Consider the following 27,618-nt stretch of genomic DNA (forward strand, 5'->3'; position numbering starts at 1 on the left):
CTTTTTCTCACTGTGTCACGGGTGAGGTTTTGGCCCCACTGTTCTCACAATCCCTGTGGTTTTTAATGCGTGATTTCTCACGGCGCAGTGATTTTGGGGAACACTCATGAAATGTTAGAGTAGAACTGGCTGTTTTATGATCTCCGTTTTACTGCTGGATAAAACTGAGGCCAAGACATTAATGTTAAGGGCCCATTCAGTTAGCATAATACCTGCCTGGTAATAGTAGTGTGACTAGTAATTACAATAGTAATTAACATTTATTAGGTGCTCACAATAAGCCAGGCAGTGGGTTAAGTGTTTAGAACAGCCTTGGGCAAACTACGGCCCACAAGCCCGATCCGGCTGTTCTATCCAGTTCTCTTGCTCTCCCCTCCGCTCCTTTACTTTGAATTTATATTAGTTCACACAAACACTCCATCCATGCTTTTGTTCCGGCCCTCCGGTCCAGTTTAAGAACCCATTGTGGCCCTCGAGTCAAAAAGTTTGCCCACCCCTGGTTTAGAAAGATCTCATTCCTTTGTCCTGACACCTCTGGGATGTGTTATGACCAGTGTAGGAAATATGCCTCTGATTTATCTTCATAGAAAAGAAACAGCATGTGGCCAGGCAGCTGCTGAATTTCCCCAGAGCAAACAGGATGTGGGGGTGGGGAGAGAGGGTGAGAGCTGTACACGTGGCTGATAGCATACCACCTAGGAAGATCCCCCTAGACCAGTGGTCGGCAAACTGCAGCTTGCGAGCCACATGCAGCTCTTTGGCCCCTTGAGTGTGGCTCTTCCACAAAATACCACGTGTGGGCTCGCACGTACGGTGCAATTGAAACTTCGTGGCCCATGCGCAGAAGTCGGTTTTCGGCTCTCAAAAGAAATTTCAGTTGTTGTACTGTTGATATTTGGCTCTGTTGACTAATGAGTTTGCCGACCACTGCCCTAGACAAAGGGAGGTGGAGGCAACTAGAGAAGGCCCCAGCCCATTTTTTTAAAATAATCTAATGGGAGACAGCAAGACCTAATTTTATTAGGAAATAGGTGATGAAATAGTCCTCAGCCAATGAGGAACCGAAGGAGGGTCTAATCAGGGGTCCTCAAACTACGGCCCTCGGGCCACATGCGGCCCGCCGAGGACATTTATCAGGCCCGCCGGGTGCCGCTGCCTGTCCTGCTTAGCAGCCGACTCGTCCCGGGCCCGCAGTGAGCATAGGAATTTGTTCATAGTTGTTTATTTTAAACTATAGTCCGGCCCTCCAACAGTCTGAGGGACAGTGAACTGGCCCCCTGTTTAAAAAGTTTGAGGACCCCTGGAATAGGCTGTGTTCCCTGCCCCACGTGTGATCCTGTAAAATGGGCACCCAATCTCGAGAGTGTTATTAAAAGTCTCACTTTCGCCATGCTTCTGTTTCCCAGTCCATCATTTGAAATTTGGACAGGTGAGCCATTTCCCACACCAGTACCCCAATTTTTTTTTTAATATATTTTATTGATATTTCAAAGAGAGGAAGGGAGAGGGATAGAGAGCTAGAAACATTGATGAGAGAGAAACATCGATCAGCTGCCTCCTGCACACCTCCCACTGGGGATGTGCCCACAACCAAGGTACATGCCCTTGACCGGAATCGAACCCGGGACCTTTCAGTCCGCAGGCCGACGCTCTATCCACTGAGCCAAACCGGTTTCGGCAGTACCCCAATTTTATAGTTGAGAAAAATAGGAGCACAGAAGGTTACCCAGCTTATACTGACACAGGTGCTGGACAGAAGGACTGAGTGAATATCCTAACCCCTGATCCAATCTGTTTGTGATCTGGGGGCCAAGCTTTTGTGGTCAAGGGAAGAGAATGAAGAGTCATTAAAATAACCAAAGGGCACAATGATCCTTGGCCAGTTCCGCTGAGAGGTTCTGAGCAGCACAGCAGCTGCACACAGACAGCCACGGTCAGCTGCCCAGGATGTCCAGTGTTTGGTATTCTGGGTGTTTGGTATCTGGGCACTAGGCTCAGAGGGAAGAACCTGTTGCCAGATCTGATTATTTCAAAAGCAATCAGTAAGCTGGCTTTTTACGTGCGCTCTTCATATTCTTAAGTGAGCACATATTCTAAAAACACAAATAAATAAGATTTGTGGGCAAGACAAGTCTCATGGATGTCCATTTGAAGCCTCTTCCTTAAACCCTTCTCCTGGTTTAGCGTCACGGTCTGGGGAGAGGAGGGTATGTGCCAACCAGATAGAGCAGGAGCCTCCCCTCCCCCAGCCCCCCTGCCCCCAAACTCACTGTTTGATGCTGCTGATGGCGTAACCCCTCCCCAGGCACTGATTGTGCCCAGTACCCCAGGGCATGCTGTAATTCTTCAGTCGCTTCCCATCCTTGTAAAAGTCTTTCTTCTCTGATCCATCAGCGTTCAGGAATCGGTTGTACTTAAATACCTGAGATAGGAAGAAGGTCGATTTCTGATTCTACCCCCATACATGCATGCATGATAAAAAGCTATGAGGATGTTCATCACAGGCTTGTTTATAAGAGGAAATAACTGGAAATAACATAATGGGCAATTAATAGAGGATTGGTTAAAAAATATGGCAGCTATTTATTGATTTATTTATGTATATATTTTTTACTTCAGAGAGAAAGGGAGAGGGAGAGGGAGAGAGAGAGAGAAACATCAATGATGAGAGAGAATCATTGATTGGCTACCTCCTGCACACCCCACACTGGGGATCTAACCCGCAACCCAGGCATGTGCCTTGACCAGGAATCTAACGGTGACAACGTCACACAGCAAGAGGCAGAGCTAGGATGCCGCTCAGATCTGGCTGGTCCTGAAGCTACTTTCTCCCCACGGTCTCTGGTATGGCATTTACCTCTGGGTCTGTGTAGATCTCTGGATCCTTCTGGGGACTCAGGAATGGAAAGAGGAGGAGGCGGTCACCACGTCGCAGGGAGAATTCCCGCCCATCTGCCATGGGTATGGCCATGTCCACCACGACCTCTCGGGTGATGAAAGGCGCGGCCGTGAGCCTGAGGCTCTCACTCAGCACACTGTCTGCACAGGACAGGTACAAGGAAGGGTCAGCAGCTGTCCTCTTACCCACTCAAATGCCGCCCCAACCCTCATTTTATAGAGGAAGGTGAGGAGGTTCAGAAAGGGAGCATGACTTGCCCACAGTGAGGCCGAAAAGGCAAGTTCATAAGGTATTATTGCTATGGTCCCTCAGAGATCTTAGAATAGAAGATTTGGGTCTACTCTCAAGAGGGGCAATGAGAGAAGGTGGGAACCAGAGAGATATCAGAGAAGGCTAGGGAGAGAGCAGGACCATCAATATTGGTTGTTTCTGCCTGCCCAGCATATAGTCAGTCCCTTTCTGGAAACAGTACCCTTGTTTTCCTCTGGGGAACACCCATGTCCCACTCTCAGGGGTTGGACTGTTGATTCCACTTCCAACTCCTGGGATTGGGCTGTGTTTGGCCAATCAGAGCATTCCAACCCTCTGAACCCTATGATTGGTTCAAAATGGGCATATGACCCAAAGAGAGTCAATGAGACACATTCCTGGGACTTTGGGTAGGAATGCTACAGAGAGGCACATGCTTATGGGGCGAGAACACATCAGCGTGGAGCTTCTGGTGGCCCTCTTGTCAGGATGCGATTGGAGTCAACCCAGCAGAAAACAAGGCTGAGAGATGGAGAAAGACTGAATTCTGATGGCATTGTTAGAGCACCTGGATCCACCTGTACCTGAAGCTAAATACTTCTGGACTTTATAGTTTCTTGCCCCAAATAAAGTCCTTTTTGTGCTTCAGCCAGTTTAAGTTAGGTTTTTTGCCATTTGCAACCTAAAACCTCCTACTGAGCCTATGAGAAGCTGAGACTGAGGCATGGAGATGCCAAGTCTAAGAAGACAGGAGGCTCAGGGGGACCTTAGGTTAGAGGACACTGATGGACCCTGGATGATGGGAGCTCATGTGGGGGAGGGCCTAAGGGGCCATGATGACCCAGCCTGGGACTGTCTGAAGGGTCTGGCCATCTCACCGAGCACAGGCATGTTGTCTAAAACCTTCTGTGGGAGGGTGGTCATCTGTGAGACAGGCTGCTCTGCTCGAGAGAGGACATGCTCGAGTTCTCCACGGACGGCAGCCAGGGCCTCGGGATTCTTGAGGAGGAAGAGCAGAAGCCAGAAGGCAGCTGGACCCATGTTCCCCTGCAATGAGAAGAGCCCCTGTTGTACCATCGAGACAGCAAACCTGGGGTGTAAGCTGACTGGTCTATGCCATGGACCTAGCCCTGGTCAAGGGGCAAGGGGCAGGGGACAGGAGGCCTGAGTTCCCACCCCTGCCAAACATCTAGGCATGACCTATGTCTATCTTCAGCCTCAGGACATGGCCAAGAACTGGACTGTGGTTTGGCATAGCCCAATGGCTACTTCAAGGTTATTTCTGGCATCACTGACCTTGAGCAAAATCATTGATATAAGGTCACATAGGTAATTTTCATAGCTAATTAGCAAAAAAAAAAAAAAAAAAGCATCAATAATAGTAACTAAGTGTGTCAATTAGAATTACTGTTAACATCTGAGGCTGGCTGCATCCTTGGCCCCGATTCTTATCCCTCCCCACATCCATGCTCCTTACCATGTGACTGTGCACTTGCTCCCATTAAAGAGGCAGAGTGTATTTCCCCACTCCTTGAATTTGGGCTCAGTCATGTGACTTGCTCTGGCCAATAGAATGAGGCAGAATCAACAGAACAGCAGTTGTAGGTCTAGGCCTTAAGAGACCTTTTGAGTTTCCATTTGCCTGCCTAGCCCACTGGTCCCAAGAGGAGGATGGGAGACACATGGGATAGAGCCGAGCCCAGTCAAGATCAGCTGATGCCCAGCAGGCCCACAGACATGTGAGTTAAGTAAGGGTGCAGCAAACTGATACAATACCTGAATATTTGCTTTCAAATATGTGAGTATTGTGTACATATAAAGCAAAGTAGCAATGATCAAAGATGATTATGAAAGCTATTAATGGGTTGAAAAAATATTTAAAACTTCTCAATAGCTAAGTAATTAGGAAAATGGATGGAATTTCTTGCTCTAAGACTTCAGCTTTGGCTGAACATTTTAATACTCAGGTGTGCAGCATGTGGCTACAATGTGTATGGGGTACCCTTAAATGAGGCATGGGTGAATATCAACTAACCTCAACTGGGGGGAAGATTTTTGTGTACCATAAATGACTATCCTATCCAATCGTTAGTAACAATGGAATATTAAACAGTCACTAAATGTCATGTTTGCCCAGTAATTCTATTACAGGCACAGTCGCACATGGACAAAAAGCTATTTGCACAGGGATATTTACCACAGTGCTGATGTAACAGCAAGATTGGAAGCAACCTTAATGTCTATCAATAGGAGATCAATGGTGATCTTCCCAACAGGAAGGCGCTGCAAAGAAGCCGGCTCTGTGGGTACCAATAGGACTATAGCCAAGGCACACAGAAGCAAGCAAACAGTGAGACGCAGAGCGGGCTCAGCGTGCCACCACGGGTGTGTGTGTTTAAAGGGGACATATGTGAAGAAGCACAGACCAGCTCGGGAAGGAGACTCAGATAACTGGCAACCGAGGTTGCCTCTGGGACAGCAGCTGGGAGGAGGGGAGAGGAAGGAGGGGGAAACTGGCTTTTCACTGTGTATGTCTTTTTCAGCTGCTTGGATCTTAAAAATAATGTATTAGTGAATGATTTTTTTTCTTTTTTTTTTTTAAATATATTTTATTGATTTTTTACAGAGAGGAAGGGAGAGGGATAAAGTTAGAAACATCGGTGAGAGAGAGACATCGATCAGCCGCCTCCTGCACACCCCCTACTGGGGATGTGCCTGCAACCAAGGTACATGCCCTTGACCGGAATCGAACCTGGGACCCTTCAGTCCGCAGGCCGACGCTCTATCCACTGAGCCAAACCGGTCAGGGCTAGTGAATGATTTTTACAGGGATCTGCAAGGATGCAAGAAATGTTCATGATACAATGTTAGGTCAAATTGAAAGTGGGACTAAAAAAACTACACGATCTTAACCACAGAAAAAAGACATACAGAAAAGGCAGTAAACAAAGGCACCAAAGCATCAATGACGGTGAAATAGATTTTCTGTCTTTTTCTTTAGCTACCGTGATGATTTCAGGGCCAAGGAGGTACCAGGGCCAAGGAGGTACCATGTTCTTTATCAATTCCCCCATTAAGTACACACATTATCACACGTTTTACTGAACAGGAAAACTAAGCACTCCCTAGTCCCTGCCCACTGCCCAGCATGCAGTAGAGGCTCCGTGGTATTTGTCGACTGAACATATGTGTTCCTTTGGGCTGGGGCCTGCAAGTCAGCTTGGAAGGAAGGTGGGCTGGCAGAGCCCTGAACTGGGACCAGGCAGAGTTTGGTTCAAATCCCAGCTCCCTACTCCCTGTCACTCCAGACAAGTCACTCTCTCCTCTGGGCCTCAGAACTTCCCTTCTGTTCAAATAACAGCATGCCCACTCCTGCGGCATCCACAAGGGCCCACTGAGACTGGATGCCAGCGGCCACAGAACAGGTGCTCAGAGAGGATTCTCCCTCCCGCAGGCCCCTCCTCTAGGCTTGAGAACAAGTGGGGACCTGGGACTCTCTCTGAGGTTTCCTCCAGCCCCTCAGGTCCAGTGGAGACAAGCAAGGTCAGTTGCTGTTCATCACTTAAATAGCCTGGGGAAAGCAGGCAATAAATAATTCAGCTTCGGGTTAACTCTGCCAAGGCCACTTCCGTTTGCCAGGATGGTCAGATGGGGGCCACGGCTCATTAATTACAAAGCAGGAGTGGAACACCAGGCTGCTCAGTTACCTCTGCTTTCAGGAAAAAGCTGTGGCAAGACCACCCTCCACCCACCTGCACAGATGTGTGTGAGAGCGCGAGGGTGTGTGCACACACGTCTGTGTGATCACACAACCATAGAGATTCTGAATTCGCTGCCCTTTCTCTGGTGGGGACTTGCCCCATTTACCCAGAGGACACTTGTAGTCTAGCATCATTCCCTCCCACCGAAGCCAAAGTCCAAGGCCCAGAGCTGAGGGGAGCCTGGACACTGCTGGGCCTGCTGGGATTCTCCTCCTCTGCCCACCCCAACTCACACCCACTTAGAGCTGGCCTCTTCCCTGTCGGGACTTCGATCTCAGGCCACTGGCTTCTCCTATAGGTTCCTGGGTGCGGGCACTTCCCACTGACCCCTCCATTAGCCTGATTCTAGGCTTTGGGGTTCTGGATTCTTGGAGCTTTTGCGAGATGATGTCTGTGAAGTTCTCAACAGGCTGGCTGGCACATGGCATGTGGTAAAGTGTTTGACAGCTTCTGAAATGATCACTCGTGCCTCCATTCTGACCTGACAATAGCAATCGCAGCTACCATTTCTCAACCGCTCAGAATACTTTCCAACCTGACCTCTGGGTGGCGCTCCCTCCCGGTCCCGCCCCCCTGGCCACTCCTCCTCTGTCTCCTTCGCTGGCTCCCCCTCATCTTGTCCACCCCAAACTGGAGAGGCCCAGAGCTTGGTCCCCCTCCCCATCCAACGACACCCTCAGTGATCCCCAGGCCACCATGTCTACACTGACAACTCCCAAATGAATGTCTCCAGCCCAGACCATAACCCTGAACTCCATACTCTTTAATTTAGGTACCCCCACCCCCCGCAACAATTCTCCATTTCAAACTCAGCACACTCAAAGCCAAACCCCTGATTTTCTCCCCCAAAACTTGTTCCTTCTACCACCTACCTCACCTGCTAATGGCAACTTCATTCTTCCCACCACTCAGGCCCAAACCTGGAGCCATCCTTGATTAACCCACTCCCAGCATCCCAGCCAACAGCACATCACTCTCCCCCTGCACTCTGGTCTAACATCATCCTCTCCTGCCTGGATGTTGCAGTGGCATCCTCTATGGTCTCCCTGCCTCCACTTCCTCCCACTACAGTTTTCTCAGCAATGCAACCAGAATGACCCCTTGAAAGCAGAAGACAAGCCATGTTGCTCCTCAGCTCAGAGCCTGCAAGGTGTTCCCATCTCAGAGTAAAAGCCAAAGTCCTCCCCATGGCCTACAGGTCCCTGAGTCGTCTGGCACATCACCTTCATCCCCACCTCAGGGCCTTTGCACGTGCTGTCCCCCTGCCTGGATGCGCCCATTCTATATATCTACATGACTCGCTTCCTCACTTCCTTCGAGTTTCCGCTCAGGTGTTACCTTCTTGGTGAGGCCTTTCTTGACCATCCTATGCAGAGTAGGCCCTCCTCACTCCCCTCTGCTAATTCCTTCCCCAGTTTTATTGGTTCTCCACAGAATTCATTCCCTCTAGTACATTTTACATACCTTTTTATTAACAGTCTGTCTTCTCCCACCAGAATGTCAACTCTATAAGGGCAGGGATCTTGGTTCTGCTCACTGCTCTACCCCCAGCTTCTAGAAGGGTGCCTGGCACACAGTGGGCCCTCACTGAATATTTGTGGGATACGTTTATTGAGCTCTAGTTACCGGCCAAGCACAGTTACAAGTCTCACATGTATCACTCCCTCATCACGATCTTGAGGAAGGTACTGCCATCTCCATCTTAAGGATGAGTAAACTCAGGCACCACGGGGTAAGCAGCTTGCCTGCCAGGAAGTGGCAGGTTAGTCGCAGAGCCTGTGCCTGAAACCACTGGGCTACACAGTGCCCTGCCCCTGCTCTCCAGACGTGTGTTCTCGAAGGGTCTTCCCACCTGCCTCAATTTTGGATGCTGCAATAACTCAACCTCAGAGGATATCCTGTCCCCAACTCCTGCCCAGTTTTCTTGGCCCTGACGAAAGCTGTTCCCCGGGCTGCCTGTCACTCAAGGCCAGAGTCCAGTTCTGCTGACAGAGGTCATTTCCACAAGGGATTCTGGGAATAGTTTGTAGCTCCAATCTCTGCCCATAAATATGTTAGTAGGCACTAATGGGGCCCCCACCTCTTGCCAGCCTCTGCCTCCAAGGACGGTTAATGGCTCTGAGACAAAACTAAAAATAAGTTGAGAGTCGATGGGATAGGAATTACCCAGAAATGTCAGCCTGTGCAACTGTCATCGCTGAGGTGGGGCCAAGAGAAGGAGGGGGGCTCTGGGGTTGGGGGAGGGCGGGAGCCAGGCTTTCTCTCACCCCAATACCTGTTCCATCACTAAATGCGTTGGTGCTGTGTTCCTTTGGTTTCAGAATCTTTCCACAACCTCAGCACTTCCACGGCCCCCACCGGGTCCTGCCACCAGGGTCTCCTCATTGTCCCTGCTGCTGCTCCATTGCTCAGAACCTCCCAGGGCTCCCAACTCACCCAGAGAAAAACCCAATTCTTTACTTACCAGGATCCACAGGACCTTTGTGATCTTGTCCCCCAATCCACTCCCCCTCCTCACTCTGCTTCATGAATGATCATGTTCATGATACTGTTTCACAGTTAAGAGCGTCAGGGAGCTGGGCGTGTGTGCACAAGCCCCCACTCATATTGGTGCACTCACAACCTATAAGCATGCACAAACTCATATACACACAACCACACACGCACACCTGCGTGCTCCCACTCACACGCCATGCCTACCTGTGTGGCCCAGAGCTGCAGCACCAGAGCCCGCGCCTGCATCTCCTCCGACACACCCATCTCCTGCAGGTGCAGCAGGTAACTCTCCAGCCAGGTGCTCCGGTGGGCCCGGGTGGCCAGCCTGGCTGGGGACAACAGCTTCCACAGGCGACCTTTGACTTTGCTCACGTGGTCCTTGTCCCCTGCAGGGATAGAGCACAGGGGGTGGGCGTTACAGATCCACCCCCAGCCCAGGGCCCCGCAGCCCTGACTTCCCATGAGGCCAAGGGTCTTCTGGGTGGCACTCCATGGGGGTGGGGAGTTCCTGTGGGAAAGTGGCTACAGGGAAGCCCTTTAAATGTTGACTTATTGTTTATCTCACCCACAGCAAACAGGAGCAAGGGGCCTTGTCTGTTTGATTCACCTCTGTGTCCCCAGCACCTGGCCCATTATAACTCAATAAATATGTGTTAAATGAATGGTGGTTCTTGACACAGCAGGGGGACGAACATGAAACACCAAGCAGCATTTCCCAGACTCAGCACGGCTTCATTTGGAGACATTGGAAACAAGCTAACTGCCATCAAGAGGGGACAGATTGGTCTGAGGTCTCAAATTTAACTACCTCCAGGGAAAGCAGGGAAAGTAAAGGAGGGAGGGCCAGGAAAGCGCTGTGGGGAACAGGGGATCGGGGCAACTTCTGCTCAGCTCCACCACCGGAGCGCCGCCCCCTCACCCTCACCCCCGGCCAATCTGTCCCTAGCAGGGAGCCTAGATTTCAGAAGAAGCTGAAAATCCAGGTGTTCATGTGCAATCTTCTCATGTTTTTTACGGTCAGCATATAAGCAAGAAGTTTTTAATCACTGTGCCGGTCACACAAGCATCTCGAAAAGTCAACTTTGGCCCACAAATCACTCGTTTGCAATCACTATCAAATAAACAATGGTGTGTTATGCTCTGGTAAAGCAAGGCGATGGGCCCACAAGAGCAGACTGTTGAGGGAATATAGCCAGGTGCTTATTATTTAAATATTCTGTTAATGCTACAAGATACTATATTTACACAAGTATAAGATTTGGTTTTTCAAAAATCACCCCTTGGAAGAGTGGAAGTTGCTTTGGATTGCTCCGAAATTCCAAAGTTCTAGGAACTCTCTCATTGATTTTTCTGAATCACAAAGCAGTGTTAGAAGACCCATCCAGTGAATGGCTCTGAGCAGGCTGCATACACAGGTGTTTAAAAGGGTGTTCAGCCCTAACTGGTTTGGCTCAGTGGATGGAGCGTCGGTCTGTGGACTCAAGGGTCCCAGGTTCAATTCCGGTCAAGGGCATGTACCTTGGTTGCAGGCACATACCCAGTAGGGTGTGTTCAGGAGGAAGCTGATCGATGTTTCTCTCTCATCGATGTTTCTAACTCTCTCTCCCTCTCCCTTCCTCTCTGTAAAAAATCAATAATATATATATATATTTTTAAAAAGGTGTTCAATGTAGGCTAACTTTATCTTTTTAAGTATATTAGTTACATTTTCAAATAACATGCAATGAGCCCAGTTGTTCATCTGGAATACAATATTTTCCTGTGTTTCCCAACTTTTCGGCCACTGGAGAATCACTTGGGAGCTTTTAAATCTCATGCCCAGGTCCCACCATAGACCAGTCTTGTCAGAATCGCTGGGGGTGGGCCCAGGCCTGCGGAGATTTGAAATAGGTGAGTGCAGGGTGCAGGAAGCTTGCAGCCACCTCAATGGATGCTGGTTCTGGATGCCTATAGGAGTCATCTGAGGAAGTAGTTCCAAAAAGCAAGCACAGATTTAGAAATGGGTGGCATTCTTTAAGGTTGGACAGCACAATTGCAGACCTTGAATATCACTGTAAACACTGCTTTTAAGGATGACTTTACAAAGCTACACAGTGTGAAAAGACAACAGAATAGGAGAAAATATTTGCAAATCATCTATCTGATAGAGGTCTAGTACCCAGAATATATAAAAAAAACTCCTACAAACTCAACAACAACAAAAACCCAAACAATACCAATTCCAAAAATGGACCAAGAACTTGAATAGACATTTCTCTAAGGAGAAGCAGTTTCGAATCCCAGACCTCCCACGCTGTGTGGAATTGATTGAGGTCCTGTCTACCTCTGGACTTCGATCTTTCCATCTGTAAAAAGAGGGTCCTAGGCTTGAGTGCCTCTCAAGTTTTCTCTCAGAAGTGCCTCTGCCCCCTAGAGACTTGGGGGGCACAGAGGGACCCCCTTAGGGAGACAGGCCTTTAAAGTCTGCATTTTCCCTTTAACATGAATTAGGTTTTTGTATTAGATTCTCTGATTCTTTAATATAAAAATGCCTCCCCCCCAAAAAATTTTTCAAATAAAATAGCACCCACCCCAATAATCCAGTAAGATGAATGTTCTAGAAAGGAACATTTTGCTTAGCTTAGGGCTCTGTTTAACTGCCCCCTGCCCCCACTGCCCTACTGTAAGAGAAATATCAGACTCAATGGAGTAAAGTCCCCAAGAGGGTCAATTTTCTTTTAAAATATGTTTATATTTTTTTAAAGCAGAGGAGTAATGCATGCACATGGTAAAAAATAATAATAAAAAGAAAAAAAGAAATTTGAAAAGTTCAAATGTGTATACTATAAAAGTAAGTATCTCCATCCCATCTCAGCCTGCCCAGAAACAAAAATCTATACATGTCCTCACATTTTCAGAAAACATGAATGTCAACTAAACTTATTGTGGTAATCATTTCACAAAACATGTAGGTCAAGTCATGCAATACACCCTAAACTCACACAGTACTGTATGTCAATTGTATCTCCATAAAGCCGAAGAAAGGTAAAAAGCACAATATACCCACTGTCCAGCACCTTTGTCATTAATAGTGGATTTAATCCTCTAGCAGTACATGCAGTACATCCCTTTCTGTTCTATGGTCCCATGGTTTTCCTTTATGTGAATGAATAATTTATTTCATCAGCCCCTACTGGTGGACATTTAGGACATTTAGGTTGTTTCTAGCATTTGCCATTACAAGCAACATGGCAATGAATATCTTGGTGTGTCTGTAGACATGTGCGAGCATGTCTGTGGGATAATTCCTAGCAGTGGAAGTTCAGGATTAAAAGAATGTGCATTTTGCCGAAACCGGTTTGGCTCAGTGGATAGAGCGTTGGCCTGCGGACTGAAGGGTCCCGGGTTCGATTCCGGTCAAGGGCATGTACCTGGGTTGCGGGCACATCCTCAGTGGGAGGTGTGCAGGAGGCAGCTGATCGATGTTTCTCTCTCATCGATGTTTCTAGCTCTCTATCCCTCTCCCTTCCTCTCTGTAAAATACCAATAAAATATATTTAAAATAAATAAATAGATAAAAGAATGTGCATTTTATGGGGACAGGTTTGCCCCGGCAGCCTCCAGCCTGGAGCTGAAAAACCTTTCCCAATGTCGCCACCTGCTGCCTATACTGGAAAATGCAGCCTTCCTATAACCAGCCCCCCCTCTCCCTGCCCGGCCCCGCCCACCTCCCCACCTCCCGGCTGCTCCCAGAATGACGGAGGGGTCCCCCTCTGCATCTACCCAGACTCCCATGGAGTGTCAGCATTGCGGAAAGGACAATGGAGAAACCACTCTTCCCTGGAGAAGCAATGGGCACTGGGATGTGTCAGATACTTTATGCCCAGCATTTTGCAGACTGACCAAGTTTCCATTTTGCTGGCTCTGCCACCTATCAGCTGTGTGGGGACCTCTCTGAGCCTCAATTTCCTTACCTGCAAATGGGTATAATGGTACCAAACTTCCAACATTGATGGCAGGAGTCAATAAGATAAGGATTTGCCTCTAAAGAGACGTTTAGAGACATGAACAGGCAACTCAGAGAGGAAAAGCAATTGGCTGGTGAAACACAAAAACATGTTTCATCTCGGTCAACAGGAAAATGCCTAGAAAGCCAGACGCCCTTTCTCACCCATCAGATTGGCAAGGATTTAAAGGATGACAAGTGCATGTTGACAAAGTTGTGGGAAAATCTAAATTAAAACAAACTGCCCATCATATTGGCAAACAAGTGGAAAGACTGATAACATCTGGTGGGCTCCTTCCCTCTGGGTAGGCGTAGAAATTGCTCCCTCTTTTGGAAATGATGTGATACTCACTAATAAACATTTTAATGGATATGCCCTTTGACCTGGCAATCCCACTTCCAGGAAACTATCATCGAGAAATAAAATCACCAGATGGCAGAAGAGATACCAGTACAATGAAATACTATCACACACACACACACACACACACACACACGGAAACGATTATAACAACCCGTTGGGGGCATGGCTGTCTAAATAGTGATATGTAAGGGCTGGAAATGTGTCTGTATTTTTATGTTAATTTTCTATCTTTCTACTTTGCTGGATTCTTCTTCTTTTGTTGTTGTTTTTGTAGGTTGGTTGGTTTGTTTTACTTCAGTTAGTTTTACCATGGATTTCCTGAGGTTTTCCAGATACAGTGTCTGCTCATTTGCAAATAGGGATAGTTTTAATTCTTATATTGGTAACTGACTTCTCTTATCTAATTTCATTGGCTAAAACCTAGAAGATGCTTGTATTGACAAGGGAAATGTATCTGTATTGCTAGGTTAAAAAGATGAGTTGCAAATAATGGGCATAATCTCTTTTTGTAAATACACACACACACACACACACTCTAGATATGAATATCTGTCTCTATTTGCAAAACAGGACATTCCTACACAATACTGTGAAGGGATATAAACCATCATGTTAAAATTGATTCCTAGGAAGTTGGGCTTGGAAGAGTGAATATTATTACTTCTTACTGTCTATATCTATGCATTGTTAACCAGAGAATGTTTCTTAATTTAAACAATCTAATGTGTTAAAGTTTGGTTTCTAACAACATATAAATAAAGAAAATGAAGTGATGCGCTGTTCTGAGCACTGAATGAGACATGCTTATTTTATCTGGTACCTAGCATGTAGTGCTAAAAAATAGCAGTGGTTTTTTTTCTTATTACCTCAGCCAGTCCTGATAGCCACCTTCTGGGAAGGTCTTACTCTTCTCCCCACCTTACAAGTGAGATCCTCCTCCTCAAGCTTGGATGCCCCTCTGGGTCCCTCAGTCTGCCCCACCGCCCACCAGGGTCCCCACGGTGCTTACCCACTGACAGGGAGCCACGCGCCAGTTTGGGGAGCAGCAGGTCGAGCTGGCGGAAGGTGTGGAAGACGTCAGCTGAGTGGGCACGGTCCTGGGCCTGGCTCTGCTGGGTACGTGGCAGGGCCTCGACTCCATACAAAGTCAGGTAGCCGGCTCTGGGGGCAGCAAACAGCAGATCAGGGGTCCTCCTTGGTCACTACCGGCCAACCCTCCCACAGCAGCCTCCAAGCTTTCCTTCATTCATACACCCAATGAGCACCTACTTTTCCTACTATATGCCAGACTGTGCTCGGCCAGGGAGTCACTGTAAACAGACAAAACCCTCAAGTCCTCATAGAGTGGACACTCCAGTACAGGGGACAGACAATAGGCAAGAGAAATGAGTGAACAAGTAATATGTCAGCTGGCACTCAGAGGTATATGGGGCTCACCATTAAGCTGAAACCTGAAGGTTGGGGATCAATCAGCCAGGAAAGCGCAGAGGGAGGGGGCCCGAGGCAGAGGGAACAGTGGGTGCCAACGACCCGAGGCAGGAAGGAGATGGGAGTGTTGAGGAGCAGCAAGGAGGCTGGTGAGGCCACAACAGAGTGAGTGAGGGGGACCGTGAGGCACGATGGAGCCACAGACCAGGAGAGGGAGGCAGGGCAGGCTCCCTGGGGAGGCAGGGCCTGAGCTGAGACCTGCAGGATGAGCAGGGGGAAGAAGAGGGGTAAGGGGTTCAGGCAGAGCACACAGCCTGGGCACAGGCCCGGAGCTGAGGGAGCAACTCAGCCTGGTCAGAGCCGCCAGGTGTCACTGGTCCAGGCGCTAGAGCTGAAGTGTGAGGGGTCAGGGGTGGGACCTGGCTGGTCACTCAGGGCGGGGGTGAGGGGTGCAACCAGGAGAAGGAGGCTGGGCTTGACCTGAGGAGTCCGACAGGAGAAGGACAGGGATGTAGGTGTGGTGAAAGGATGAGCCACGGGAGCACGTGTGCGTCCTCGTACATGTATACATGTACACACACCCATACACACACACACACACACACTCATATATACATACACCACACATATACCTCACACAAAAACACACACCTATACCACAGGCATACATACAAATACACACCATACATACACACAAACACGCACGCCTGTAGGAACACTTCCTGAGGAAACGTTTTCACCACCAGCCACTCTGAATGCTCCAGGAGCCCAGCCCCAGCCCCAGGCCCACCGGCCTCAGTCCTGGGAGGAAAGCCACAGGTTTTCGCTTTTCCCACGAGGTGGGAGGGGCAGGCCGCGGCCTCTGCAGAGAGACACGACTGAAGCCCCAGTGCTCCCCCTTGAGCTCCTCCTAGTCCCTGGGTCTCCCGGGAGAGGGATTTTCCTGAGAAGGAGAGGGTGGATGCAGGAATGAGGGAGGCTGGGGGCTGAGAGAGAGGCCTGTCTAGCCCAGACTCTGTCCCTTATCTGCACAGTGCAGGCACATAGTAGGCCCCCAATAAATGTTCACTGGATGGACGAATGGATGGATGGTTGGATGGAAGGAAGGGTGGGTAGATGGATAGACGAACAGACAGGAGGGTAAGTGGGTGAATGGATGGATAGTTAGAACTTAATGCTGACAACACTGATCTTGGGAGACTATTATAGGGTGATTGGGCTACTGTTCCCCTTTGCCCTGCATCCCTCCACCTCCCCTCATCCAGGCTCGGCCTCCATGTGGCAGAGATGGAGGGCTCACGGCCTACCCACCCCATTGACTAAGAGAAGACAAACCTTCCTCAGAACGAGCTCCTCCCAGAGTCCAAACCGCTGGCCTGCTCGTGCCTCCGCATCAGCACAGAAGGAATTCTCTCCCTTCTCCCCCAAACCCGTGAGGGCCCAGACCAGTGCCCTGTTTCCTAGGCAGGAGCTGCAAAGGGCAGCTTGCACACTGGGTTCAGTCCCACACAGGTCTTGTTTGGTCAACAGAGTTTTTCTAAAAACAATCTGAATGTATATTTAAACATTTGGGGAAATTCACACAAAATCTGGATTTCCCCTTCATCTCAATTTGAAAAAGGGCAGAATCTGGCCCCCGAGCCCCAGGCCGGCCTGGCAGCCCCAGGCAGGAGTTGAGTCATGGCCTCCCCTTTTAGACAGCAATGAGCTGGCAGGGTCAGGTGGTTCTCATCAGGCCTGTGGTCCCCGTGACACTGCAGTTAAACACCTATCGCCATTTGTCATCCCACGTGCATGAGGGTTTTTCTTAAAGTAGAGAGCCTTTTCCCTGTACATATATTTTGACCAAAATAGGCAATAAAAATACAAACACACCAAGAAGGTCGAAAGGTTTCACACTGTGGAAGTGAGGGCCCTTCCTAAGGTACCTCCACATCAAAATAACACATTACCTGGCTGAAGACAGGTAATAATTAAATGTGTGAAAATATACATAACCTATAGGTGGCGCTAGGAGCTATAGAGAAAAAGCTAGAATGGGGCTAAGTAACAACAGAGGGTCATAGTAAATGGGATGTCAGACACAGCTTCTCTGAAGGAGGTGACACTTAAGATGAGACTTGAATGAAGTGAGGTGGGAACCATGCAGATACGTAGGGAACAACATTCTTGGGCAAGGGAACAGAAACTTCAAAGGCCTCGAGCTAACAGTATACCTGGCCTGTTCAAGGGGCAGCAAAGAGGCCGGTGAGATGACAGGGAAGAGAGCGATGGGGACACCAGTAGGGGATGAGAGCAGAAGGGGTGGGAGATGATCATGCAGGATCCTATAGGCCAGGGTAAGAGCTTAGATGTGACTCTGAGTGAGGCAGGGCCCTGCATAGGAAGATGTAAGGGGTGGCATCTCATGGTTTGGGGCCATGTGAACCTCCAGATCAGTGTCCGTCATCCAACTCATCCATCCCTTTCTATTTCAGGGGCTCCAGATGGCGATGAAAAGGCGCTAGGCTGCCAGGCAAGGAGGTAGGCGCTCCAGCCCAGGCCTTGGGTCCTACAGATACAGGAGTCCACTTACATCTGACCCCTGAACTGTGCCTGCTGTTACCATGGGCCTACACAGACCCAGCTGCCACGTCATCCTCCCCTCCACACACCCACCCCAGTTCACAGCTTCCTCTGACTTCTTTGTCCACACAAGGACCCAGGGAGGCAGAAGCCAGGAGACCTGGGTGTTGCCTTGCTGTGAACTCGCTGGGTGGTTTTAGCTGCCCCTTTCTGAACCAGTTTGCTCCACAATGACAGGGCGGACCAAACCAGCATCATACAGACCAATCACAGCCTTGATGGTGTCTGCACCGCTCCAGGGAAAATGTGGATCCCTTACACACCAAAGGTCACACTTGAGAGTGTAGGAGAGGGGGGCTGCCCGGGCTCACCTGAGCAGGAAGCTGTAGGATAAATCGAGGAGACCCATCTCATGCCAGCCACTGCCCAGTTCTGTGGTGTCGCCCAGCAGGACCGTGCGCAGGTTGGTATACATGGCATCCGTGAGCGCCTGCAGGTCTCTGTGGAGGAGAGTCCTGAGGCAGGAAACAAAGAAATGAGAGTGCAGCTTCCTAAAGGTAATATCCACACACGGGTACCTTCCTCCCCCAACCTCAGGGTCCCAGGGCTCCAGGTCCTTGTAGGCAATGGGGGCTTTTGAAGATTGGCTTAAACAAGATGATACTATTACCATCATCATTAACAATGCTGACCAATACTATGTGTTGTGCTAAGCAATGATCTCATTTCTTCTTTTGATAACTCTAGGAATAATAGTTACTATTATGACACCTATTTTACAGGCAGAGAAACTCAGGGACAAAGAGGGAACTGACTTGCCCAAGGTCACCTGACCAGCAAGTGATACAGCTGGGATTGAAACCTTGACCTGCCCAACTCCAGAATCTGAACTAACCACGACAGTCCCTCCTCGGGGGCACACAAACTTGGATAAGGACCACTTTAGACTGAGTAAACCCCTAGGCTCTTGGATATCTCAAGAGTGGAAAATTCCAGAGGGGTTCCAGGAACTTTCAGGTAATAAAAGCTTTTGAATGTTCAAGTTGGAACATTGTTGGAATAACAGTAGACATGACTCATGTGAGATAATGTGTGTAAAGGGCTTAAGAGGGAACACCTGGCACATTACAGTGCTCAATAAATGGGGGCCTGTGATTGAACTTGACCTTGTTTCCCCAACCCCATTCCAGGCCCTAGTCCTCGACAGAGAAAGTAGCCTTCAACAGATGTGGCAGCCACACCCAGAAGACATCATGCCAACTTGTGAGAAATTCCCAGAAACTCTTGGGGGCAGACACTGGAGGAAACTGGGGTCCTTCCTGCATAGAAGGGCAGGATGCAATGAACTGTGGACTCTTGCAGCTAATGAACTCTCATGGTCCCCCTGGAATGGTGGGACCCGGGACTCGCAGGCTCAGAAATACTCCTAGCAGCTGTCACACAAAGCGAAGGTCAGACAGGGCATGGCTTCTCATCAGTGTTCACTTGTACTGCTGGCCTCTCCTCAGCTTTAGCAGTCTTGCAAAATCCAGCCTTCTAGACACTTTACCAGGGGGTTACTTTTCCTGGAGACACATCACTAGAGACTGCCATCAGACTGCGTGACTCTCTAGTGACGGAGGCAGAGTCTAATTTCCTCAATATGTTGGGTGGAGGAGAATGGGCTGTGGAACCTAGAGACTGGGGTTCAAATCTCAGCTCTGCCACTTACTAGCAAGTCACTTCACTTCTCTGAGCCTCAGATTCCTTATCTGTAAAATGAGAATCAAAGTACCTACCTCTTGAGGCTATTGCACACATATGGAAGTGTGCCTATCAAACACCTGGCATGTGGTAGGTGTCCTCAGATGGTGGTTAACATCATTCTGCACCCTCTGCGTCTAGGATGGTGAGCAGTGCTTAGCTGGTCCTCAGATGTTTGCAGAATGAATACTGAGTAAACGTGCTCACATGTCCCCTTGTTGATATAAGTGTTCCTGATGTTTCAGGACCTGCCCATGTCCTAGCTATGTGACCTAGGGCAAGTCACTTCTCTGAGCCCCAGTATTCTCATCTATAAAATGGGGCTGTAAGTTACTCACCCTCTAGCATGGTTGTGAAGACTAATGAGATCATGCATGACGCCTGGCACAGAATGCGGACTCAGAAATATTAGCCACCCCACCCATCTCTCTTCATTTTACAGATGTGGAAACAGAGGCTCAGAGAGGGGGAGTGACTTGTCCAAAGTCACAAGGCTAGGAAGGGGTAGAGCTGGGATTTGAATCTAGATCTGACTGACCCAAACCCTGGTCTCCTTCTACTCAAATCAGAGCTGTCTCCTAAGAAGTAGGAGTTGTTTTTTTCTTTTGTTTCTGTTTATTTTCTCAAAACAAAATGTCTTTACTGGACACCTGTTGTGGAGACAAGCAGGTAGAAACAGATCACCCACCCTGGCCCACCCGCAGGTACTGTCTTTGACTACTCACGGTTTCATCTTGGCCTTTTCATCACTGGGGTTGTACTGCGGAAGCTGCACATCAAAAATCCTCTCCATGAGGAAGACGGCGTAGGCGTGGAAATCGAGCCTGGTGCGAGGTTCCCACACCACTGCGTCGTAGGAGTGTGGGTCCAGGAGGACAGTGACGTACCTGCCCCCCACCAGCATCTGGGAAATTGGCAGGTTACAGTGAGTACCTCTATGAACAACAGCAGTGCTCAGTGATGAAGGGCTTACTCTGTGCCGAGCACTGGCCCCATCAGGTACTTAACGGACAATGGTCTTTCATCTACACTCACAACTACTCTGTGAGGTAGAGACCATAATTCACCAATTTATAGCTGAAAGTGAGGCTTAGGGAAGGCACATGATGTGCCCAAGATCACACAGCTGAGAAGTGGCAGAGCTAGAATTGGAATTCTGTATTTTTTTGAACCAAAGGTTATTCTCTTAACTACCTCACTCTTAAGCACGTGCCATGGTTAAATTGGTTATTGTCCTGTCTCCAGCAGACAGAAGGGAGTCTTCCCACAGAAGACAGCAGATAAATGTGTGTGTGCATCATAGACAGATGGATGGATAAATGGATGGATGCGTGGATGGATGAATAGACAGAAGGATATGGATGGATAAATGCTAGTGGATAGATTATAAATGGGTGGATGGATAGATAGATGGATGGACAAATGAATGATGGAAGGAAATAAGGAAAAAAGGGAGGGAAAGGAGGAGTGAGGGAGAAGGAGAGGAAGGAAGGGCATGTGGATGCTGTTGGGTAGATGCTAGCAGATGTGCAAGCAAGACCCACTTCTTTGGGAGGCTGAGCTCTGTCTGTGACATGCTGCCCTGGAAAGAAAGGCAACAGCACCGGAGAGATCTAATTCTGCAGAAACAAAGGTGAGGGCGTTTCCCCTCAAATGTCTATGCAGGGGTCACACAATTCTATCTGCCTTGGCCCTGTTTTCAAAGTATGGTCTGTGAGTCACATTAATCAAACTCCCTTATAAGATGCAGGCCAGTATCTAAGAAAATAATGCTACTGGATGGATTATTAGATGGGGGAATAAATGGTAAGACAGATCACTGAATGTTGGGTGGAAAGATGGATAGGTGGCTAGAAGTTGGTTGGAAACTAAATGTATGGATGAATGTTGGGTACATGTGTGGCAGGATGCTAAGTGGATATTGGGTAAACAGATTGAAGGATGAATGTTGGATGAATAGAAGAAATTGGAAGGACACATAGAAGGCGGATGGATGGGTGATGGTTGTTTGGAGGTTGAATGGATGAATAGATGGAGATATAAATCTATGTATATGGAATGGATAAATAACAGAATGTTGGGTGAATAGTGGCAGATGGATGGAAACACAGGTAGATAAGTGGAAGAATGGAAATTAGTGGAAATTGAATATACAAATGAAAGTTGGATGGATGTTAGAGAGTTATACTAGTATAGAAAAATGGATGGATGGGTGGATAGATGGGGGTTTAATGGAAATGGAATATATGAATGAGTGTTGGGTGGCTATTAGTATGGAAAGGTGCTACTTAGGTATTGTGTAGATAAGCAGAAGGAGAGATGTCATATGGATGGGTGGATGCTGGATAGATGAAGTTGAATGAATGGGTAGAAGTCGGTTAGATGGATGTACAAGTATGGCTAGACATTGAATGACTGCATAGCTCAATGTTGGGAAGATACTAGAGGGATAACAAAGGGAAGGATGTTAGATAATCATTGGGTGTACAGTTGGAGAGACATATGGATAGGAAGTTGGTGGGACCATTGGATGGATGCTGAATGAGTGAGTTAGGAATGGAGGGATGTTGGAGGAATCAGGAAACATCAGGCATGCCAGGACCAGCTGCTCATCCCCTTCCCTCCCAAGAAATACTTACAGTAAAGATATCCCCATGCTTCTCCTTCATCCTGGTGAGGAAGCTGGCAGCATCTTTTCCAAACTCCAAGGCGTAGCCCAACCAAGGGATACTGCCCAGGTCCAGGGGAGGTTCGCCAGGTCGCCTGCAGAAACCATAGTGCTTATCACCGTTTGATAAAGCAGGGAAGAGGGCAACGTGTGTAGGGCATGGGATTTGATGTTAAATGGAGAGGGTAAGGCAGGCTTCCCTGAGGAGACATTTGACCAAAGACCTGAAGGTGGTGAGAGAGGGAGCCACATGGATATTTGGAAGAGGAGCCTCCAGCTAGAAAGAGTAAGTACAGACGCCCTGAAGTTATATCACGCCTGGTGTGTTTTAATAACAGTACAGAGGCCAGTAAGGCTGGATTGGAGGGAGCAAGGAAAAGCTGCAGAGGTTGAGGCCAGACCGTGCAGGGCCTTGTAAGCAGCTGTGAGGATGTTAGCTTTGTCTCAGTAAGGTGGGCGCCATGGGGGTTTGAAGAAGAGCAGGGCATGATTTGGTTTAGTTTTCTTACAGGACCGTTTGGTTGCTGAGTAGAGAATGGACTGAAGGGGGATGAGAGCAGAAGCTGGGGGACCAGGTGATGGAGGCGGTCATCTCTCTAAGAGTGGGAGAGCTTTCCAGAACCCAGTATTATAAGGATACAGAAGTCTCTGTTTGAGCCAGCATGGACCAGGGTTTTGGTTATCTCACACTCCCTGTCATGGCCACAGAGAAAGGATGAGACTGGAGAGCACAGCTGGGTGGGAGAAGGCAGTAGAAGAAAGGGTCTCATCGCTGACCCCTGACTGCCTCTTGCCAGCTCAGAATGAGTTATCTCATGTGGCCAGGGGCCTGGCCTCTGGCCACATGAGATAACTCATTCTGTAGGGATGTCCCAGGGGTACATGCTAGCTCATCCTGGGGGTGGGAAGGTTGGGTTTGTGATAGTCAGATCAGAATCATCTCTCAGAGCAGAGGAACTCCTCTGAGAATTTAATAACAGTTGTAGCTCACTGTGATAGACAGAATTCTAAGATGACCTATCCCTTGTATAAACTCCTCCCATTGAGTGGGGGATAGACGGTACAGTTGACTGACTTTAAGGAAGAATAATTCTCCTTAGTGGCCTGACCTAATCTGGCGGACACAGGGCTTCTAAGACACAGGGATCTTCCTGACAAGAGACTCGAAGCATGGGAGAGACTGTTGCTGGCTTTGAAGATGGGAGGGGCCACCTGGCAAGGAATGAAGGTGGCCTCTAGGAGCTATGAGTGAACTTTGTCTGACAGCAAACAAGGAAATGGGGGCTTCAGTCCCACAACCACAGGGACCTGAATTCAGCCAGATTCTTCCCTGGACACTTCCGACAGGAAGGCAGCCTCACCTACACCTTGATTTCAGCCTTGTGACTGAGCAGAGAACCCAACTACACCATGCTTGACTTCTGACCTGCCAGACCGGGAGCTAATAACCGGTGCTGTTTTAAGCTAAGTGTGTAATAATTTGTAACGCAGTAAAAGATAAAAACGAATCCATTCAAACTTACATTGTACTTGCACTGGGCACTGCCCTTGGCTAAGCGTTTAATGGGTATTAAGTGGTATGTGAGCACTCCTCTTGTCCTCCCCCACCACCCTCTGAGAGAGGGACTGTTAGTTAAGGAGAGGTATATCATGATCACAAAATGAGCCTCACAATATTGTAGAGCCGGTGCTCAGAGTGCACCCCTTGGAGGGCTCTAAACCTAGGCTAGGAGCCATGGTGTCGTCTTTGAATTATCAGAACCACAAGGCTGCAGAAAGCTCCCTGTCTGCTGAATGAGTAAGTGAATCACCCCAACTCTTCTTTTCACTGTGGATTCATTCCTTCCTTCACCAAATATTACCTATGAAGCAGGCACCATTTGGGGTGTCGGAGACACAGCAGTGAACAGGGCAGACAAGGTCCCTGACCTCATTGGGTGTACATACTAATAAGGAGAGATAGGAAAGAAAAGAAAAGAAAAGAAAAGAAAAGAAAAGAAAAGAAAAGAACACACCCACAAACATTTCAGAGATTGGAGAGTGTGGTAAGAAAATAAAGAAAAACAATGAAAAAAAAATAACCCAATTTAAAAATGCACAAGGGACTTGAATGGACTGTTTGCCAAAGAAGAGATACAGACGGCCAGTAAAGAGAAGAAGCTCAGTATCATTAGTCACTGGGGAAACGTAAATCAAAACCACAATGTGGTACTTCACACCCACTGAGATGAGCCTCATTAAAAAAAAAGGAAAAAAAAAAAAAAAGGAACATGCTGGAGAAACTGAGATATGCATATTTCTGGTGGGAATGTAAAATGGTGCAGCTGCTTTGGAAACTAGTCTGGCAGTTCCTTGAAAGGTTAAACAGAGTTACTATGTGACCCTGCAATATACCTCCAAAGAATTTAAAACATATGTTCACACATAAACTTACACACTATTGTTCATAGTAGCATTATTCAGAACAGCCAAAAAGTGGAGCCAACCCAAATGTCCATTGACTGATGAATGGGTAAACAAAATGTGGTGTACTCGTGCCTGGGAACATATTCAGCCATAAAAAGGAATGAAGCACTAAATCATGCTATAATGTGGCAGAACCTCCAGGCTGCTGTGCTAAGTGAAAGAAGCCAGACACGAAAGGCCACATATTGTATGACTCTATTTCTATGGGATGTCCAGAAAAGGTAAATCAATAGAAATAGACAGTGGTTGCCAAGGGCTGAGGGGAGGGGAGAACGAAGAGTGACTTCTAATGGGTGCAGTGTTGCTTTTTGGAGTGATGAAAATACTCAGGAATTAGGTCATGGTGATAGTTGCACAACCCTGTGAATATCCTAAAAACCAGTGAATTGTATATCTTAAAAGGGTGAATTTTATAGTATGTGTATTATATTTCATTAAAGAAAAAAAGGGTGATATGAGTGAGGGGGCTAGTTTAGAGAAGGTGGTCAGAAAGGGCCTCTCCAAGGAGGTACCACGTGAGCCAAGACCCAAGGATGAGAAGAAAGTACAATGGAAGAGATGAGACAAAAGCAGAGGGGACAGCAAGTGCAAAGGCCCTGGGGTAGGAACATACTTGGTGAGGTTGTCATGATAGCAGGAACCAGTGTGGCTGGAGTAGAGAATGTAGGGGTGAGAGGTTGGAGATGATGTTGGAGATGACCCGTGGACCCTGAGGCCCTGAAAGCCCAGGAGAAAGATGGACTTGTACGCCAAATGAGATGGGGATCCTCTGGAGGGTTTGAAGTGGGAGCTGAGAAGTGATATGATTATGCTTTTAAAAGGTTGCAACAGAGAGGCAGCAGGGAGATGTGTTAGGAGACTACAGTCCCCAGTGAGCCAGCCCGAGCATCTGACTCCCCCACTTCCAGAAGTCCAGGGGAGCACCAACTTCTCTGCATCCTCCTTCCCCTCCCTCTCCATCTTCCTCCACCATGGCCTCCTGCCCCCTCAGTCTGGCTGTCCTCCAATGTAACCCAAAGTATGGGACAGGTGGTGAATGGAGAGAATGGTCAGATTTGAGAGCTGGAGTTGGGAAATATGGGAGCAGATCAGAAATGAGGTTTGAGGGCCCTGGGAAGTGCCTCCCCCAGTCACCTCCTCCTCTCTCCCTGGCTCCACTCTGCCTCTGAGCCCATCACTGAGGAGACTTACAAAGTTGCAGGTTTGAAATTCTAAGGGGTTACCAGGGAGACACCAGGACCTTCCCTTCCCCCTAGTCATTTTGTGAGCCCCTGAGTCAAGGCCACTTCCCCAAGAGGCTCCATTTAAAGGTAAGACGTCACACTGGCAGAGCCCAGGGTTGGAGTAGCTTGTTAGTTCAGTGCGCACCAGCCCAGAGAGATAGGCACGGGAATAGCAGTTTTTTTGCAGAAAAAGCAGGAGGGCATGGTGGTTATGAGCCCAACTTTAGCACCACACTTTCTGGCTTCAAATCCCAGCCATGCTCTTGCTGGCTGTGTGACTTTGCTTCTCCATGCCTCAGTTTCCTCATCTGAAAAATGGAGTGACAACACTACTCACCACATTAGGCTGTGATGCAGATGAAGGGAGTTATAGAACGAACAGTGAGTGCCTGGTACGTCGTGACCTGGGAGCAGGTGGGTGGGTCTGAGAAGCAGGGTCAATTAGACTCCCAGGCGCCATTTATTGAGTAACAACAATATGTCAGGTGCTATACATTTTCCAAAGGTTTCCTTGCTTGACAATAATGGCTATTACTTAATGAGCCCTGGCTGTGTCACCCTCTGAGGAAGGAATTATTACTATCAAGCCCATTTCACAGCAAGTGAAACTGAGGCAGAGGGACTGAGTCACTGGAGGACCTGAGTTTCTAATCCAGGCAGGTCTGGCTGTAGAGATGCTACCCTGACCTCAAGTCACCCCAAGTGGGCATTTGCATCCCCACTTTGCAGATGAGGAAACTGAGTCACAGAGAGGTTTCAGAAACCTGCCCAAATGCAGGGCCTGAGATTTTCTAAGACCTCTTTGGGGATGCGGGTGGGGCTGGGGCTTCCTTTATCAACCGTTATCCCCTTTATCTGGGCAGCAGCTCCCCGGCAAGCCAGGTGTTATTCCTGGCAGCTTTCATCTTTCCCCAGAAAAGCCCTAAGGAGGTGCAGACAAAGGCAGGAAGCTGGGAGCCCAGGCATCTGACCCCTGTGGCCAAGGACTCAATCTAACTCACATTCCAGCGTGACTCAGCCTGGCCAGTAGGGGTGAAGGAAGCTCTATTTTGGGTCTGCAGTCTCTAGCCTCTCTGACACTCTCACTTTTTTTCAGGCACTGCCAGCCAGGCCCAGGAGGGGGTGGGGAAGTGGGGAGCAGGCAGGATGCAGGGCTTGACCCAGTCATCCCCAGCTCCTGCCCACATAGCTGATTGTGGCCTGCCTCAGACACCAAGGCACCTTTTCTGATTCTCCCCTGTAGTTGTAATTCCCATCGTGTGAAGTACTCCAAAAACTGCCCATTCCTCACTTACAGACCCTACTGCCAACCCTGCCAGTCCCACCATCTGCCCTTTCTCTCTCCACTCGCCTCTTTGCAAATCAGGGGAGAGGGTCAAGGATGCATCTCACCCAACTTTGTGTCTCTTAAGGTGGCACTAGTTGTTGACAATAGTGCCTGGCCCTGAGTAGGTGCTTAATAAATGTGTCAGATGAATGAATCATGCACAATTGGTGCTCAATGAGCAGTTGCTAAGAGGGTTAAGGGAGCTTGTGAAGGTTAAGCACCTTACAGATAATCTATGCTCTCGCTTGCCCAGAGCAGAGGCTGTGCCATTTTGCTGTGCAATGTTGGTGGAATGCCTGACCTCTCTGTCCAGTAGTTTCAACTTAGTTCAGGGCCTCAGGCTCTGGGAGGATTTGATGGAAGAACAGAAGGGGGCTCGTTGCTGCCCAGCTGGGTTGAAACAACCTGAGCTACTGTTTAAACTGCTTCACCCATTCTTTCTCC

At 48.5% G+C, this 27,618-nt stretch overlaps 1 protein-coding gene across 1 annotated transcript in view; it reads right to left on the reverse strand.

Moving 5' to 3' along the window:
- PTGIS (prostaglandin I2 synthase) overlaps window positions 1-27,618 on the reverse strand; it is a 44,679-nt gene that overhangs the window by 10,538 nt on the left and 6,523 nt on the right. The window contains exons 2-9 of the mRNA XM_080686780.1: window positions 22,130-22,253; window positions 20,216-20,394; window positions 18,119-18,262; window positions 14,764-14,915; window positions 9,610-9,791; window positions 4,027-4,195; window positions 2,858-3,039; window positions 2,271-2,422 (exon numbers count right to left, since the gene is read on the reverse strand). Coding sequence (XP_080542906.1) covers window positions 2,271-2,422; window positions 2,858-3,039; window positions 4,027-4,195; window positions 9,610-9,791; window positions 14,764-14,915; window positions 18,119-18,262; window positions 20,216-20,394; window positions 22,130-22,253 — 1,284 coding nt within the window. The remainder of the gene's footprint in view (window positions 1-2,270; window positions 2,423-2,857; window positions 3,040-4,026; window positions 4,196-9,609; window positions 9,792-14,763; window positions 14,916-18,118; window positions 18,263-20,215; window positions 20,395-22,129; window positions 22,254-27,618) is intronic.

Source organism: Plecotus auritus (genome assembly GCF_963455305.1).
Source record: "Plecotus auritus genome assembly, chromosome: 8".
Classification (NCBI taxonomy): Eukaryota; Metazoa; Chordata; class Mammalia; order Chiroptera; family Vespertilionidae; genus Plecotus; species Plecotus auritus.